Source organism: Varanus komodoensis, unplaced genomic scaffold, assembly GCF_004798865.1.
Source record: "Varanus komodoensis strain SLA01 unplaced genomic scaffold, ASM479886v1 scaffold1, whole genome shotgun sequence".
In the NCBI taxonomy this organism is placed as follows: domain Eukaryota; kingdom Metazoa; phylum Chordata; class Lepidosauria; order Squamata; family Varanidae; genus Varanus; species Varanus komodoensis.
The window spans coordinates 14,942,017-14,958,969 of record NW_025335268.1 but is presented as its reverse complement, the minus strand read 5'-3'; the positions used below and the strand labels follow the sequence as shown (position 1 = coordinate 14,958,969).

The following is a 16,953-nucleotide window of genomic DNA, read 5'->3' as shown; positions in this document are numbered from 1 at the left end:
AGCAGATTCTCAGTTGGAAAGAACAAGTGGAAGAAAAAAATTGTGCTCTCATCAGAGTGCCTTCAGCAACCACACGATTCCCATTTCCAACAAGATTAGAATTCCAGAGCAAGCCACAAAGCTAATGAGCTGCTTGCACTGGAGAGCAGCAGCTCAATTAACCGGTGAACATCCACATACTCTTCTGTAATGCTTGCCTTCCTACATGAGGAGGAGACGGACAGATAAATGAAGGGTTGCCCATTTAGCAAGGAGGTCATGGAGGCAACCTTGGGTGGTGCTAAACTCTCCAAATGATAAGGTTCACTTTTATACACTATATCAACGAGAATCCAGCAGTTGGCCCTAAACAAGGAAATTCTTAGTCTCTAGGATGAGGCAGCACTGAGGTATGAGAACATCAAGCCACCTCAACCTGCTCAAATCCGCATTTGTATGCAAGTTTGTATTGGAATCATGCCTCATTTCTGATGCAGTGAAGTCAAAGCGGTGGCAATTTGTTTCAACACATCTTCATAGCACAACTCTCCATATCCCTAAATGTTTCTGGAAGAAGCTTTGTGTATCTATTTATTAGATTTCTATCCTACCTTTTCCTTTTTTTCCTTTTTAAAGAACTCAAAGCAGCTTACATAATTCTCCTCCTTTTGGTCTCAGTCTTCTCCCCACAACAACCCTGTGAGGTAGGTTGGGCTGAGAATCTGTGACTGGCCCAAAGTGGGGACTAGAACCAAGACTGTCTGAATCCCGGTTTTGTGCTCTTAACAACTACACCACACTGGTTCTCAGCATGGTGCACATGGCAAGCTGCAATTGGAGGCAGACTGAAAATGCCCCATTGCACAATCCACAAGCCATCTGATAAAAGCCGCTTTGGACGGCTTCACCAGGTCCCTGATCCAAGGGCCCCTTTTGTTGATCTACCAGAAACATAAAGCACATTTCCTGCTTATAAATCAGAAGGTAGCTGTGGGAACACACATTCTTTTTGCCATCCCTCCTGGAAGGTATTTAATGATGATTTTGTTTGTCATGTCCACCAGTGTAAAATAAAGGTGTAAAAGCAAAGTTAATGCAAATAGTCCTTCACAACCATGATCTGCAAACCAAATTCAAATTATCGTTTCACTTCCTGGTTTACAAAGAAATGTGGTTCCCATTAGTGTACCTATACAGTAAAACCCTGATTAACATTAGGAAGGGAGATAGGAAATCATTTAAGAGAGGGAAGAACGGTAGTGGGGTGAGTACATCTTCCTAAGGCAGGAAAAACTGTGGGTTGCAGAGAGTAACTTTGGTGCTGCATTTGGTTCATGCTTTCTGTGTTGGTCCAGTGGAGTAACATGTATGTGTGTGTGTGGATGTTCTTTTTAGCATCCACTCATAATCTGGGCCGAGCATCCTTAATTTTGTTTGCTGCATGATATTGTTATGAGGGGGGACCTAGATAACAAAACTGAGGGCATTTTTTTGCTCTCTCCAAGTTTTCAGATTTGCTTTCCACAGCAGCAAAAAGGAGGGGGCGTGGAGCAGAAAGAGTGACTGGTTTGTAACAAGTAATGCTGTGTGTACATGCCATGAACATGCAATTTGGTGATGGCGGCCCAGGGCTGGGGCCTGCTGGTGCAAATCAACATTCTTTCGCTTAATCCCACACCTGCCAGCCTCACACTCCCAAAGCCATCTCCATTCCACAGGAAATTTGGTCCCTAAATTCTCCTGATGTAATGCCACTTTTGCAAAAAGAGTTATCACCACATGATCTCAATCCACCACTCCCATTAATAACATTGAGCAATGACTTCACCACAGACCTGGAGAGCAAAAGAGTCAAATTACTTTCATCCTGTTGCAGATATTAAAAAATTCTGCCTGGTTCAGCGTTTGATCACCTACAAACAGTGCATCTTCACACATGTTAGCACAAAGCTGCAACACTCTGAATGCTGGGGAAAGATTCATCCTTAAAATATACACACACGCTAAGCATATGGCTTTCCTTTTCTCTGCAGTTGTCACTGACCCCGGTCAGATCTGAGCTGGTTCTGGGCCAGCCAGCTGGAATCACATTGACTTCTGGCTGACGCTGAAATACCTTGAGCTGTCCAAGGTCACAGAGAATAACCAAGCAACATCTTTATGGATCCAGGATTAAACAGCTTCCCTCATCATGAGTACACTATCCATAAACTGCATTTGACCAAAGGATGTTCAGCACTGCCATGACCCAAACACCCTATTCCCAGTAGAAAGCCAGCATGCTCTGCTGCCTGAGAAGAATCCCAAATGTAGAAGAATGCCTTAATAATGAACTGTTCCTGGGGCTGAAATGTCCATGCTTTGGGTCAAGCAACTAACAAACAAAAACTGGTTTGTAGTCTACTATATTTGCTGTGGGGTGAGGATCCCAATAAGCAGAGTTAGCCTTTCTACTTGGCATTTCAAAATAAAGTCCAGTCAGTCCTCTCAATGAGAAGGACTCATCTGGACAGCCAAGGGATGGTATCCAATTCTAGTCCTACTTAGAGGGCTTTGGGAATGACCCTGTGTGTGCTCACACAAGCCTACAGCTCATGGCTTGCTGGGGACTGCTGGGAGTTACAGGCTTTTTTATGTGTGAACATGGTTGGGATTGTATCCTTAATGCACTAGAATTAAGGTGGACTAAAAGTGGGTACTGGGATATATGCAAGTTCTTAGTACTCAGTAAGAACAAAGAAGCAATACCACACAATAAAGGGGGTGGGTGGGAGGGGGGAATGATGGAGTCCAACTGCACATAAGTACATACACTGCTCTGATCTCCTTAAGGAGGGAACAAAAATTATTTAAAATAAATACATAAAATTATTAATGAACATTACATTTCACTAGTTCCTCTGCCTAAACTCAGGTTAGGTTACCCATTTCTGATATGCTGATGGCCCAAAGAATTCTTAATATAGGGGTGGGGGAGTCCACAACTCCTGCAGTTACTTGCCTGCCTATTTGCAACTTGGAAACCTGAGCATCAGCAAGGAAATATTGAGGACAGAGGGGCAGGGAGAAAGAAATATGGCTCCTTTGATGTCAGGCAATGGGTGAAATAATGGAAAGAGCTGTGCTTTATAAGCCAACATTGTCTAGAATATGTAGACAGTTTCGAGTTTTGATATTTCAGCTGTACTCTTGCTTTGCACATGAATATGGGCATTATTTTGCCAAGTCCCCAAAGAAAAGAAGAATTCAGTCCAGTCAGAGGTGCTACTCCCAAAGGAGTGCATCTTTGTCTCCAACATCACCAAAGCACTGATGCACACTTCTACAGCAGCAAATGCCAATGAAGATTTAAGGCTATACTCACACTGTACATTGAGTTGCACCAGGGCTTCTCGGGGTCGAATGTTGAAGCCATTGTACCTGGCTGTCTGGCATTTGTAAGTCCCACTCATTTCTCGGGTCACTTTTTCCAAATGCAGCTTGCCATCACTGGTTTCCACTGTCATGGCACCTGAAGGCATAGGCGTCTCCTTGTCTATTCTGGACCAGATGATGGGAGGCTTGGGCTTTCCTCGGACTTCACACTGCAACTCTGCTCTGGAGCCTTCACGGACAGTGATGGTGGACTGACCCTTCGGCACCATGATGATTGGAGGCACTAATGGGAGAAGACGACAAGAAAAGATCATACCACAACAGCCATTTTCAAGAGTTGGCTAACTAGATACACTGAGGTAAGATGATTATGCACGAAAAAAACATCCAAACTCTGTGCCAAGAATCAATGAAGTGTGAACCAAGAGAAGTTTGATTAAGTTATGCATACCATGCAAATGCACATGTTGTAGCTTATTTTGTGGAACTTATGTGGCTTCCACCAGCCAAGCTTTTTTCAACCTGCTAGTCAATGTCCTGACCAGCAGCCCTCTGCTTTCTGAGAGTTGATTCGTACTACCTATAGGTTTGCAATTGCATCTTTAAAGCCATAACAACTTTTAAAAGGATTACTATTTGCTATTCTTATATATCACATTTCTGTGATGTGCAACCAAACACAGAAAGATTAAAAGCACCAAAAGACATTTAAAATAATCAGACATTTAAAATGATTTAGTGTGGAAAAAAATCAAAGCCTAAAATAAAAAGCTGGAATGGGTTAAGGTTCAGGTATAACCAGCACTAAGATCAACCCTGGACATTAGGAAAGCCTTCCTCAAATCAGAGCAATACGACAGTGGAACCAGCTGCCTGGAGAGGTGGTGGGCTCTCCCACACTAGAGGCATTCAAAAAGAAACTGGACAGCCATCTGAGTGGGATGGTGTGACATGGTGTCCTGCAACAGCAGGGGGCTGGACTCGATGGCCTTCATGGCCCCTTCCAACTCTGCTATTCTGTGATTCTATGATACTTGGACAAGACTGCCTCTGGTCCAGTCCCCATCACAGGTACCAATTTCTTCCTCTCTGCCTGAGCCGGTCTTTCCAAAGCGCAGAGATGGATCACCCGCCACAGTGGAAAGGAACGGGATGGCTCCTGCTTCTTCGAGTGCTCTCTCTTCGCACGCTTTCATATATACCACTGTTGTCACATATCAAAAGGCTTTGTATTAATTCTCTTTAGGGGAAGCAAAAAGTTCTGAAGTCATTTTAACCTGCACTCCTAGTAACGGCTCGGTGTGACCTATATATGTAAGAGGACTCGGGGAGGGTGTGATAATTTTAATCACAGACAAGAAGAGTACATAGCTGCCTTAAGAGTGTATTTAGGCAGTTTTAGCTGCTGCCATCTCCAGCCGCTGCCACACTAGGCAATAAGGTGAATTTTCAATTTGCAGGTCTCCTGTGGAATCTCATCAGACCCTCTCTACAATGGTGTGAAGGCAGAGCTGCACCCTCACTGCTCGGCACTGGCAGTAGACGCTCACCTGGCAGGAGACAATTTTCGCCATGAGAAAAATGTGTAAATTGTACTCGAGGCATTTTTAATTAAAGTCCAGGACCTCCTACGGCGGACAGCCATCTCGATACTTTCTGGGCTTACTTTTAAGGTGAGAAGACACCAGAGTTCTTGCCACTGTGGAAAAATGTCCCTAGATTGCTAATGCAGTCCAGTGACTATTCTGAGAGTCTCGCAGTTCAGTATAATTCTGCCCACTGACTACGCCGAAAGTTGCACATGGCAGTGGCAATGAAAGGCCTGTCAAAGGCCCTCATCTAGAAACCCCACCCTGAGCATACAGCTGTAATTCTCATCATGACATTTGTGGCAAAGATGCTTTGAAGTGCCCTATTCTCTAGCTATATTAACTATGCTCTTCTTATTTATTCATGTGAGAATTAGATTTATATAGCACTCAACTCTTTGGGTTGAACTAGACAAGTCACTAATTGAGTCATTAGAAACCACATCAGGATTTTTAGAAAAATTAACACCTGCATAGGGTGGCGATTTTCAACAGGACCACAAGTTTAACCCTTCCCTCCCCAGCCACAATCCCAATTAAAATCAACCCTGCTATCCCTACACTCATGCTATTAGTAGTCCTGGGGGGGAAAGATCCCACTGGTGCAAATGGAAGCCCTTTTTCTATGGCTTACCAACTGGGGGAAGGGGGATTGTGTTGGGATTGACTCTGAACCAGAATGCATCTCTATCATGGCACCAATATGCAGAACTAAATGATCTAGGTTGGAACTCCCTGACATTGTATATGCAGATTTCTTTTTTTATTTATGTGGGGAGCATATACACAAAAGATCCCTTGTCTTTAATGTGAAGTGATACAATCCAAGCTGTACTTACTATACCATGTGTTTTTTCCATAGCACCTTCATCCAGAAGGAGAAAGCACCAGAACTATCTCTTAGCTTTATACTTAGAGTGAATCTTCCTTCCTCAACCCAGTGTCTTCCAAATGTGTTTGACTACAACTCCCAGCATCCCCAATAGTCATGCTGATGGGGAATGACAGGTGCTGTAGTCTTTAGGGCACTAGACTGAGGAAGGCTGGAATTGATAGAAACCCCTTCCTCAAAGTTGATTGCCATAAATTTGGAATGAGAGCAAAGAAGCTGCAAGCGAGTGTGCCATTCAGTCCTAGTCCTTCAAATTAATCAGGCAGATGATTTTATCCTGTGATTAAAGTCAATGTACCCACCTAATTGATAACACTTGCAGCTTTGCTGCTTTGATCCCCAGAGAGCCAGCGTGGCGTGGTGCTTGAAGTACAGGCCTGGGGACCTGGGCATTCTGAGTTCTAGTCCCCATTTAGTCATGAAGCTCACTGGGTGACTTTGGGCCAGCCATGGACTCTCAGCCAAGCACAGGGCTCTCGTGGTGATAAAATGGAGTGGAGGCAGTCTGTGTAAGCTGCCTTGGGTTTCCTTGCAAAAGGAAAAAGGTGGGATACAAATGCTTTGTAATAATCAGCACTGTGTTTCTGAAATTCTTTCTGAAGATTTTTGGTAAGGGTATGAAACCCTTTAACTTGTATTTCTTGTATTTTAATTTTATGTTGTGAGCCACCCCGAGGCTTCGGCGAATGGGGTGGCATAGAAATGTTTTAATAAATAAACAAATAAATAAGTAACTCAAATGTGCATCTGCCATCAGTCAAGCTTGTGCAGGAATAACAGAGCTCACCTGTTTCAGAGGAAATGTTCACCTCAACACTGAGGTCGGGGATTGGTGCCCCTTGGAAGGAAGCCACACACAGGTACGTGCCATAGTCTGTGAAGCGGAGGTCAATTATCTCCAAGCTGCTTGTCACTGGTGGAAGTTCTGGATCATTCCGGATGACAACTAGCCGATCAGAGAGCTTGGCCAACTTCCCATTCTTGAACCAGGAGTAGGAAACCTTTTCTTGTGGGACGGCATCCACGTGGCAGGAGAGCTTCAGGTCCTGCCCGAGCTGGATGGTCTCACTCTCTTTGATCACATCAGGAGTAATTTGGAATGTAGCATTTTTCATGGCTGGAAGAGATACAAATACCAAATTCATGAATAAAGGCATTACCTGCAGCAACAGCTTGTGTCCTATCAAACTGAAGGCAGCAATGCTTTGCATCTTTATGGGCCAAACAATACGTTCCGTGGAGATATGCCGGGGGTGCCAGACATCTCTCTTGGAACCTGCCTGGCTTCCTGCCCCTGCTAATTTTTACATTGCTTGCTAATACCTTTTCATTCCACTTCTAAAGCTGGGAGGCTGAGTATGTTACAAACTGAAGGGCTTCCCTCCAGCAGAGTTATCTGGATTGAAATCTGGTTCTGTGTGTTAAACCTCTGATACCACCTCTGCCTTATACTTAGGTACTTGGACAAGTTACCATCTTGTTTTTTGGAAAACGGATGTTTTGTGACTGGCCAAGCCTCAGTGGCAATCCTTTTGTGACAGCACCCAGAACTCTTCCAAAATTTGAAAGGTGCCTACTGTCTGTCCCGTTCTCCTTGCACCCATCTCAATAGGGCTTTGGTTGCTTATTTTGACTGGGGAGCGGTGAGTGAACGATGAAGCAGGGTGATGGGGCTCTTTTTCATTGTCATTACTGTGCTGGTGCAACAGACCGATCTCTCTCCTGAATTCTGGCCCTGATTCTGGGCAGGACCCCTGCAGCTGCTGTTTTCAAATTAAAAACTAGGCGTGTATGAGAATTTCATTTTTGTTCATGAGACATGCAAGCATGTCCTGCCTGAAGCTCTGAATGTGAGCCCAAGCACTGAAAATATTGGTAAATTCTTGAACTTGTGCTTGCATTCACCTTGGTCCTGAGTCAGTTTGTTTTGCACAAATATCCCATTTTGTGGACATTTCCTCTGTGGTCTGAATCGGCCCTGCTTTAGGCTATGGAGGAAAGCTGCACAAGCTGAGGAATTTGCAGAAGTTCCCCATTCACACTGAGCAAGGAGCAATTGTAAATACAAATGGGCCTGGGCCCTAAAGAAGCTTTGGGACAAGATTTGGAGAATGCTGGAGATCTTGAGCATTGCCCATTCACTCCTCCCTAGTAAAAACAAGCAACCAAAGCCCTATAGAGGTGACTATAAGGAGAACAGGAGATGAACAAGAGGGCTGTAAGAATTGCAGCAGTGGCTTAAGGATTATCTGTGAAATAACGTGTCTGGTACTTGGGCTGAAACTGTGTTTGTGTTGGAAACAGAATGGGAAGAGTAAGAGGGCTAAACATCAGTTCTGAGGGAAGTAAGCAGTGCTAGGCAAGAGACAAGCTTAGGCAATCTCTTCTCTGTCCCATAGTGCCAGCTTCATAGTTGATTCCAGAATCAACCCAGACCAAGAGAGAGCACTAGGAATCCAGGGTTGATCCTCAACCAGGTCTGCAGAAGGACGTACATCGCACCAACAGATTCACTGTCTTCTTGGCTGGGTTTCCCACGTTGTTGATAGCTGTACAGTTGTAGTATCCCGAATCCTCCACGCTGATGCCCCAGATGGTGAGGTTGCCCCCTTTAACCAGGCTGTGGCGGGGCAGAGGGCTGGGCGAGTGTGACCAGAACACCTGGGGCAAGGGGTCGCCGCCAGTTAATGAGCACTGTATGGTGACGTTATCTCCTGGGTTCACCACCAAGGTCTCATTCACAGACAGCTTTAGAGCTGGTGGAGCTGAAAGGAAGGTGGGGAGGGGGAGAGAGGGAGAGAAATTAATCTCTGGGAGGCTCTTGGCTCTTGCAGGAAAAGGTTAGTCTACCAATATGATGAGTCAGACCTGGGAACCCATTAAGCACGATCAGTTGAATCATTTCCAGAATGAGGTTGGAAATGTGTGTCATGACTGCACTGAAAAGGATTTGTTTATGTTTTCTCCATCAGTTTGCACAAGAACAGGGAGGAGATGGCCTTGCAACTGTAGTCAAGTTAATATTGCTTTCCAGCCTCCCTTTTGCCTTGTTGGTTACAACTCCAAGATGCTTTCTGAGCATGGGGAGTGCTTGTAGGATTTACCCAGTAAATGTACTGGCAATTTACTCCTGTTTTACTACTGTTTTACCATCCTGCAACCATAAGGATGCTGGCTGGCCAAACTCAAGAGAGGCAGGGAAATGAACTTCAAAGCTCAACAAGCCCCCTGCAGAGGAAAGGCAAGTTTGTAAAGACCCTGAGTGCTTGCCCACCCCAAATCAAAATCTGGGCTGAAGACGGATTCCCCTGTTCTCTTCCCTGCTGCTGTCCCCAGGAACACCTCCTACCTGCTCGTGAACCATACTTTCTTGCTCTCTCTTGTGCACAGAGTGCACAGTGCATGGGGAGGGGGATCCTCTCGCCCTTGCCCCTGCTTCCCCAGTGCTTCGATACACTGAGCTGGAAAAGTGGAGCACTGGTGGAGCATGGGAAAGATGGCTGGTGCAATGACAGAAACCCTTGGGAAAAAACACACATCACCAATCAGCATACGGGAGAGTTGGAGAAGAAGGGAGAGGGGAAATGCTCTTGTTCATAGCATCATGGCCCTCTGCTGTGGTTCTTGCCTATAACAAGGGAACGTGTGGTTTGAGGAGCTGGCGTTGGTGGGACATGTTTCTATGGATGAAGGGGATAATATGGACTAGCTCCTTGGACTAACTTGGAAAAAGGATTGGATTTTTTCCACATGGGGAATCCAAGTGCTCCTGCAAGCTCTCCCCCTTAGCAGAATCGCATTGGAGGGTTCAACTCTATCCAGCAGTAGAGCAGGGTGAAGTTATTGCTCCAAGATTGAGCAGGAGTTCACAACCTTTCCCATGGGAAGCCACATGAAGTCTTCATCAGTAGAGCTCTCTCTGTACCAAGTGCACGCCACAACAAGTCCTATCTTTCCACCAGCACTGCCACTGGCCACCATGGCTGGGGATGATGGGAGTTCTAATTCAACACAACTGGAAGATGCCAGTTTGGGAAAGGCTGGTGTAGCTAGTCCTGCATTTCTGGACAGACAATCTTCAGCCAGGCATGATGCCAACTCATGGTTGGGCATTATAAAATAGGAGTGGTGCACCCTTGGACCACCCGTCATCCTTCCATGTGCAAGGGGACATGAGTAAAAGTTTCCAGTCTTACTTTGTGAGCAATGGCCCTTTCCAACCCCCTTCTCCAATCTAATTTTACTTCTCAAAGCAGACTCATGACAGCAAAAGCTCTTGAGTTGCAGATTTAATTCTCACTAGCTCAGATCCTCGTCATGAAAGAGAAGAACTGCTTTAGCTCGTTAACATCTTCCCCACTCCACATTCCATGTAATTGGTGCTCTCTGGCCCATTCCCTTGCCCTGTGCACATATCAAAACCCCAGCTCTGACCTCATTCGCAAATCCTTGAGCCTCCCCTTTATGTAAAGAGTCGCATTATGAATGGGCAGCTCCTCTGCTTTAGAATGCTTAACCTTCTGATTAATTCCTTGTCTCTCCCACATCCCCAGACACAGATCCAAAAGGCTTTTCTCTGTGTTTTTTGACTAATCTCGCAAAAGGCCCTTTAAAGCCCCTTGTTGGGGCCATCAGAGACTTGGAAAGCAACAGCCAGTGGTACAAAAGCAGAGAGGATGTTTTAAGTAACAGCCGTAATAATGCAAAATAAGGTGTCGTTACATATTCATAAAGCTTGATTTAACGACATCATTATTTCTGCCATCTCCTCTCCTTGGACCCTGTGTTAATGAGCTGTCCTGGGTTTGCCTTGAATTTCTGAGTTACAGCTCATGCAGACTAAAGGTGGGAGGGTGGCTCTCTTCTCCCTGTAAAGGGACAGCAACAGATGCATTTTACAGCCATTCTGGTTTCTGCACATCCAGCCTAATTGTCATATCTGGAGCACTTCAGAAACCAGTTCCCCCCATTTACTGGCCAACTAAAGCAACAAGTGAGGCATCCTCCTTTCGGCAAGGTTCTCGGGGTCTGTGCTAGCGCTAGGACGAATGTTTCCAGCTCAAACTTTCAGCTCAGATTTTGGACTGCAGAGGGGTGGGTGGACAGGGGAGGCAGTGAAAGCCCAGAGGGGAGGGTTTGACTGTGTGTGTGCTCACCTCTGCCATTGCCATACCTCTTCTGGCAGCCTCTGTTTGGTGGGGGAAAGGTGGAGCAAGGTGGGCGCCAATGCCTGTTAAAAGCTGCTAGTGAGCATACACACATAATTTCCCCAGCAATGCAGTTCATTGCTCACAAATGGGATGGTGAAGTGGGGTGGGCCTTTGGGCTGAGTCCTACCTATACACTGAAACATGTGTCTCTCCTGGGGGTTCATGCACCCCTGACAAACCACTTCAAGCAGCCTGCCAGGCTCACTTCATCTGCAGCCACAAAAAGAAGCGTGGTGTCCTGCTCGGGGTTTCCTCTGCTGGTGCTGGCATTAGCAAGACAGCTCCTTCCTTGTCTCCAATCTCAGCTGAACGCTAGCAAGGTTTGCTTGCTGCCACTTGCAGGAGAAAACTGTGTGTGTGTGTAATATACACAAATCTACACCTGGAATGTGCAGAGAAGCTGGAAACAGGAGAGATTGAAGTCTGTCATGCGCTGCTGCAGAACAAAAACCCCCTCATTTAACGATGTATAAACACAAGCGGTATCTCAAAGAGGTTCCACGTAGCTGAGCCGTGGTACGTGTGTCAAGCGTTGCACTCGCTTCTTCTGCTTCTTTTTGTTAGTCTCATTTCATTTAAGAGTGTTTTTAGATTTTGAAAGATGATACAAACTCCTACATTGTTGGTAGAGAAATTGATCTCTAAATCAGCACTATACTGTTCGAGGATGCTAAAAGGTACGGAATGGAAATGCTAGAATAACCTGAAGCTACTGGACCTGCTTTGCCTGAGAAGATGCTTATAGATGGGTTTGGACACATCTTAGGACCTCTGCAACTGTGGATGGTTTTTGCATGTAAGTGCACAGTATTGTTTGCACGAGGCTTCATTTGAATGGTGATTTCCACCAACATAGCAGAAGAAACTATACCACAAAAAAAATTATCCGTGGACAGCGGTGCATGCATTGTATTTCCAGGCTTTTAAACTTTTTAGATCTTCATATTGTTGATGACTCAGTGATAGTTAAGAAGTGTTAAGATCTGTAAAATTGTGCTGCTTTTCTCAGTTTTTATTATATTGTTTTATTCCCTGTTGCTGGTTTTATGCTGTTCTTAGATGGCACAGTTATTGGCTTTATTTATTTTTGAATGGTTTTACTTTTAGCAGAAGCTGTGTGGAGAACGTTTTGCTGTCGCATGGCACACAAATGTAGTCAATAGCTACAGTGGAGCATTTAAAGAAGTGTCATGGTACCCTTTCAGCCCGAGGCCTGAATTCTGTTTTGGAGACTTGGAGGACCGCAGCCCAGTGATGGGGAAGGCTAAAAGCAGAAAGAAGGAGTCAAAATATCAGCATATTGTAGTTTCCAGCTCTTACTGGCAATAACTAAGCTGCAGGAGAGGCATTTCAACTGGGAAACACCAAATGGTCATGGATAGGGGAAAGGGGACTGAGCCAGGGGAACTGGGCATGACCCCTGGCAAACTGGAGAGGGTGAACTGGAATCCCAGGAGGGATGGACGCAGCCTGAGGTCTTGTATCCACGAACTGAAAGTTTTCATAATGTATAATATATAGGGGGAACATATGCTCACTTCATGCATGAGCAATGCATGATGACGAGACTAAGAAATGCACCTTAGTCAGGACATTTGGTCTTGGCACTGATCCCTTGCAACTTGAAACATCACTACTGTGGTATTTCTCCTGCTTTTCACTGAATTGTTGGTTCTTTCCATGATTTCCCACTTTCCTTCCCAACACTGGGCTACAAATGGCCTCAATTTCCAAGGACCAGTATGGAATCAAACACAGTTTATGGCAGCAATGCAAAAGCCATAGGCTTTTGCCCTTGAAGAGGCTCAAAAGTAGCATTTTTCTTAATATAACAGGTCTTGCTATGAAAGGGGGAAAAAGATGTCTCTGAAGCTTTGGTTTAGACAACAATTCAGAATTATATTTTTTATTTTATGTGAGTTTCTCGGCCTTAATAGCTAAAATCCTGCTGAGCAGCAACATTTTATTTTATTTTTCTCAGTAATGTTAGAAAATGTGACCTGATGGAACTGGCTCTGCCTGGGGGTGGCTGGTTTATATGTATAACTGGGAGGGAAAGAACCTGTAAAAGTGCCACCTGCACCTTGTAAAAGTGCCAGTAGCGTCTCTCCCGGCAATGCCACTCTGGCTAAACAGCACAGAAGCCAGGCTCTGCTCTGGGGCCGACCTCCATTCACATCCTCCCCTAGCCAGAGGATGGAGGCTAACAATATGCAGCCATTGTTATGCAGGAGATGAATCTCATTTATTTGTAACCTGTGGCGATTCCCTTTGTTCTCTGCTCAGAAAACTTGCTGGCGAAGTCTGCTGTGGAAATGGGGGGAGCACCAATAAAAACAAAGAGTCGCTTTCAATTCCCTTTGAAGTCCAATTTGCTGCAGTGCAACTGCAGGAGAATTCCCCAGCTGTGCTGCTTAGCATTTCTGAAACCAAGGGAGAAAAAGCATCCTTTACTGCCCCATAGCTGCGTCCTCCTGGTGCCCAGTATCCTGGGCATTCCACAGTCCTGGAGCTGACCTTTTTCACCTTGCAACCGTACAGCAAGACTACCAAGGGAAAATTGTGCATCCCCAAAAGCACAGAGATCCATCAACCCTTAAGGGACACTCTCCTGTATTCACAGATACGGGGCTTAAAAGCAGCAAAAGCTGTTTTTCTACTTGAATTCAAAGCTAGAGGATGCTTCTTGTGGGTTAGTGCAGAACCCAGGATTTGGGGTCAAATCCCACCCTCCTGAAGCTCCTCAGATGCCCCTACATGCTTTCTCCTAACCACCGAGCTTTTGTTTTCCCAGATTTTATGCAGGTTGAAATGCCTCTCCTAAGGCTTAGTTACCAGCAGTAAGAGCTATATGCTGCAATATGTTGGTATTTTTCATTTAGGCCCCCAATTTTGCCTTTGGCTCCACCTACCCTGGAATGCAGTCCCCCCTCAAAAAAAATGTCCCCAAATTGGAATTCAAGACGCAGGCTGAAAGGGCTTTTGCACCTGCAAAGTGGCAGCCATTATTTCAGATAAAGGCAAGGAGGCTTCCTGGCTAATGAGGTAGGATATAAATCGAATGAATGAGTGAATGAATGAATTTAGCTGCTACAACAATGTGTCTAGAAGTGTGCCCTCTCCGAGCTGCAAAGACTTCCTGCCATGTACCTTAAGCATGTCTGATCAATTTTTGGTTTCACATCTGGAAGGGAAGAAATGCCCAAGTCAGCTGGTTCCTCAGCTGAACTTTTCTCACAGCTGTGCAGCTCTTTCTCACGTTTTGCTGTTACGGCGTCCTGGTGCACAGCTTGCTCTCGTACCCCTTACTCTGTGCTAGCTCTCAAGGCTTGTTTTTTAAGTCTCTTTCAGCACAAACGCGCATGTATAAACACCCACACCATCCTCTGCATCTTTATCCCCTGCATCCTCTGCACAGCATCCTCCGCTGTGAACTTTCCCAATCTGTCAACGTCTTTGGCTAGAAAGCCCCAGTTGTGAACATGGTGCATGAGGTCTTACTATTGTTATGTTGGGTGGCACCATGTCTGCATATATCTTGGAGAGGATGCATTGGCCTTTTCACCTTTCCGGCTACAGCATCTCCTTGTTGCGTTCAATTTATTATCTGCTGCAGCTCCTAAAGGCTTATCCCAGCCATCCATTCCCAAGGGGGCACAGTTCACTGGTACAGCACATGTTTTGCATGGATAAGGCCCTTTTGCCAAATGCATGCATCAGAGAAATCATTTCAGAGGGGGAAAGATGTGGTACCATCCAAAGGTCACCGGTTGGATCCACTCAATGCTACATTAAGTGCAAACAATGACATGTAGCTTGTAAAAGCATTAGTTACACTGGTTTTATTTTTAATACTCTCTAAGACGTATACCAGTCGTTAGGCAAAAAAGCCATTGTTCTTCCTTCCAAAACAAAAGGACTTGTAACTCTGGGTGGCATGACTCATGTCCAGCCTCCTGCCAGGCATCCCTGCTTAAAGGACTACAAGTTGCAAAGCCAGGGAAGCCCTCTGCCCAAGACTCCAGCACCCACTTGATCCTAGCAAGACCATTTGATGAAACCAGCCCTGGCTCCACACAGAAGTGAGGCTGGAGTTTAAAAGTAATAGGGGTAGGTGCATGGGGGTGTTAAACTGTGGGGTGTGGACTCTTCTCTGGCAGCTGCAGATTTCCCTTCTTCAAGCCCCTTTCTCCTAGCAGGACTGACTTCCATGTGAGGTGTCCCAGTGGATAACTCACAATAAGACAGTTCTTGCAAACAGGGAGAACTAAAAATTATAAAATAGATACTCTAACTGGGAACTCAATTTATCTCGGATATTGACTGCACTAAACAGATCTCCCTACAACTGCCTAATCCCAAACATGGGCAATCAGCCTGATTTTCGCAAATTCTGATATCATCTGTAGGTTATAGACCTATGCATGTGGGTAAGGACTTAGTATCTTCTGGAATTTGCACTTTCTGGATGTTTCTGTGTGGTTCTTGGTTCAAAATTTAACAAAATATGGTGAAAAATGAGAGAAAATATGTATAGAAATGTACAGTTTGAGTGAGAATATATAACTACCATTTCAATATGCATTTTCACGTGGATTTAAATCTGTAAGTGTGATGCTATCCATGTTAAAATCCTACACTTTCCAGCATGACCCAGCCAACTCCCAGTCTGCAGGAGTTATACAATTATTTTCTGTCTAAATATGCACAGGATTGTACCCTAAATAAATTATAGATTATGGAAACAGAATGGACTTATACCCGAGTACTTCTGCAAGTGATACAGCTTGGAAATTGACAAGTCACTCCATCTTGAGCCGAAGGATGTCAGCAGTGGAGCAGAATCCCTGAGTGAACCAGTAAGGGAGCTACTCTTTCACTCCCTGTCACAAGTAGAGACAGGCATCAATCAACCAACCAACCCCTGCAGCCCCTTCAGATAGAACACTCTGTACTCAAAACACCCTCTTGCTGAAGCAGCTCAGCGAGTTGGAACATCCAAAACTGGGCTCACGAAAGAGCCTGAGATCCTTCTCAGAAATCCCTGCCCTGCCAGCTTTACCTCTGAGGAGAAAGAAACCTTCAGGGTGCCTCCTACCAATCTAAAGGGATGGGACTCTTATGCTGAAAGGCATTTCCTAATGACATTTACCTGCTGAGAGCTCTCTGACTCACCTGTTGTGTTGGTGAGTTCGAAGGTGATTGATTTATCAGGAATGCCACATACATTTCTGACAGACACCTGACAGGTGTAACTGGCATAGTCTTGAGGTCGCAGATTTTTCAGCTTCAGGACTTTGGTTTCTCCCTGGAGGATTTGAAAGGAAATAGGATGAGAGAGGTGATATGAGCTGCTTGAATCTGCAAGTGCTTGAAGTGACCCAGACAGTTCTTTTGCTGAAGATTTTAAGGACTGGCTCACAAACACGACAGTGCTGCCAAGTTTCCTCCTTGTGATCCTATCATGTTTGCTTGCCTCAGGGTTACTTGCCCTGTGAACAGATGGAAAAGTATTGTGCAGAACTAAGCATGGTATATATCAGCAAGATTCTTGCTGGTACAATGGGCCTCAAAAAGAGCAGCTGTGATCATGAAATCACTGGAACCCCATGTTTCGGTGGAGGCCTGTTACTTCCAAGTTCTTGTGGCGTTATTTCCATATGCTCATAAACACAAGCAACAGTATGGGACAAATTTGACTACAAAATTCCTGCATAGCACAAATTTGACAAAAGTGCTACCTGAGAAAGATGAAAGATTTCTACTGAGTATCAGTGGATATTGGGGTGCAAGAAGACAAGACAGGGATCCTACAGAAGGTGCCACAAATTGCATCTGCAAATATTTTCAACACTACTGTAGTTTTATCATTTAGGTAAAAAAAAATAAATGAGTCTATTACATGGCT

The 16,953-nt window shown here is 45.0% G+C and overlaps 1 protein-coding gene across 1 annotated transcript in view; it reads right to left on the bottom strand.

Moving 5' to 3' along the window:
- The window catches only part of MDGA1 (MAM domain containing glycosylphosphatidylinositol anchor 1), a 192,711-nt gene that overhangs the window by 148,134 nt on the left and 27,624 nt on the right, over positions 1–16,953 (bottom strand). Inside the window, exons 4-7 of the mRNA XM_044450534.1 lie at positions 16,221–16,353; positions 8,331–8,600; positions 6,623–6,952; positions 3,344–3,637 (exon numbers count right to left, since the gene is read on the bottom strand). Coding sequence (XP_044306469.1) covers positions 3,344–3,637; positions 6,623–6,952; positions 8,331–8,600; positions 16,221–16,353 — 1,027 coding nt within the window. The remainder of the gene's footprint in view (positions 1–3,343; positions 3,638–6,622; positions 6,953–8,330; positions 8,601–16,220; positions 16,354–16,953) is intronic.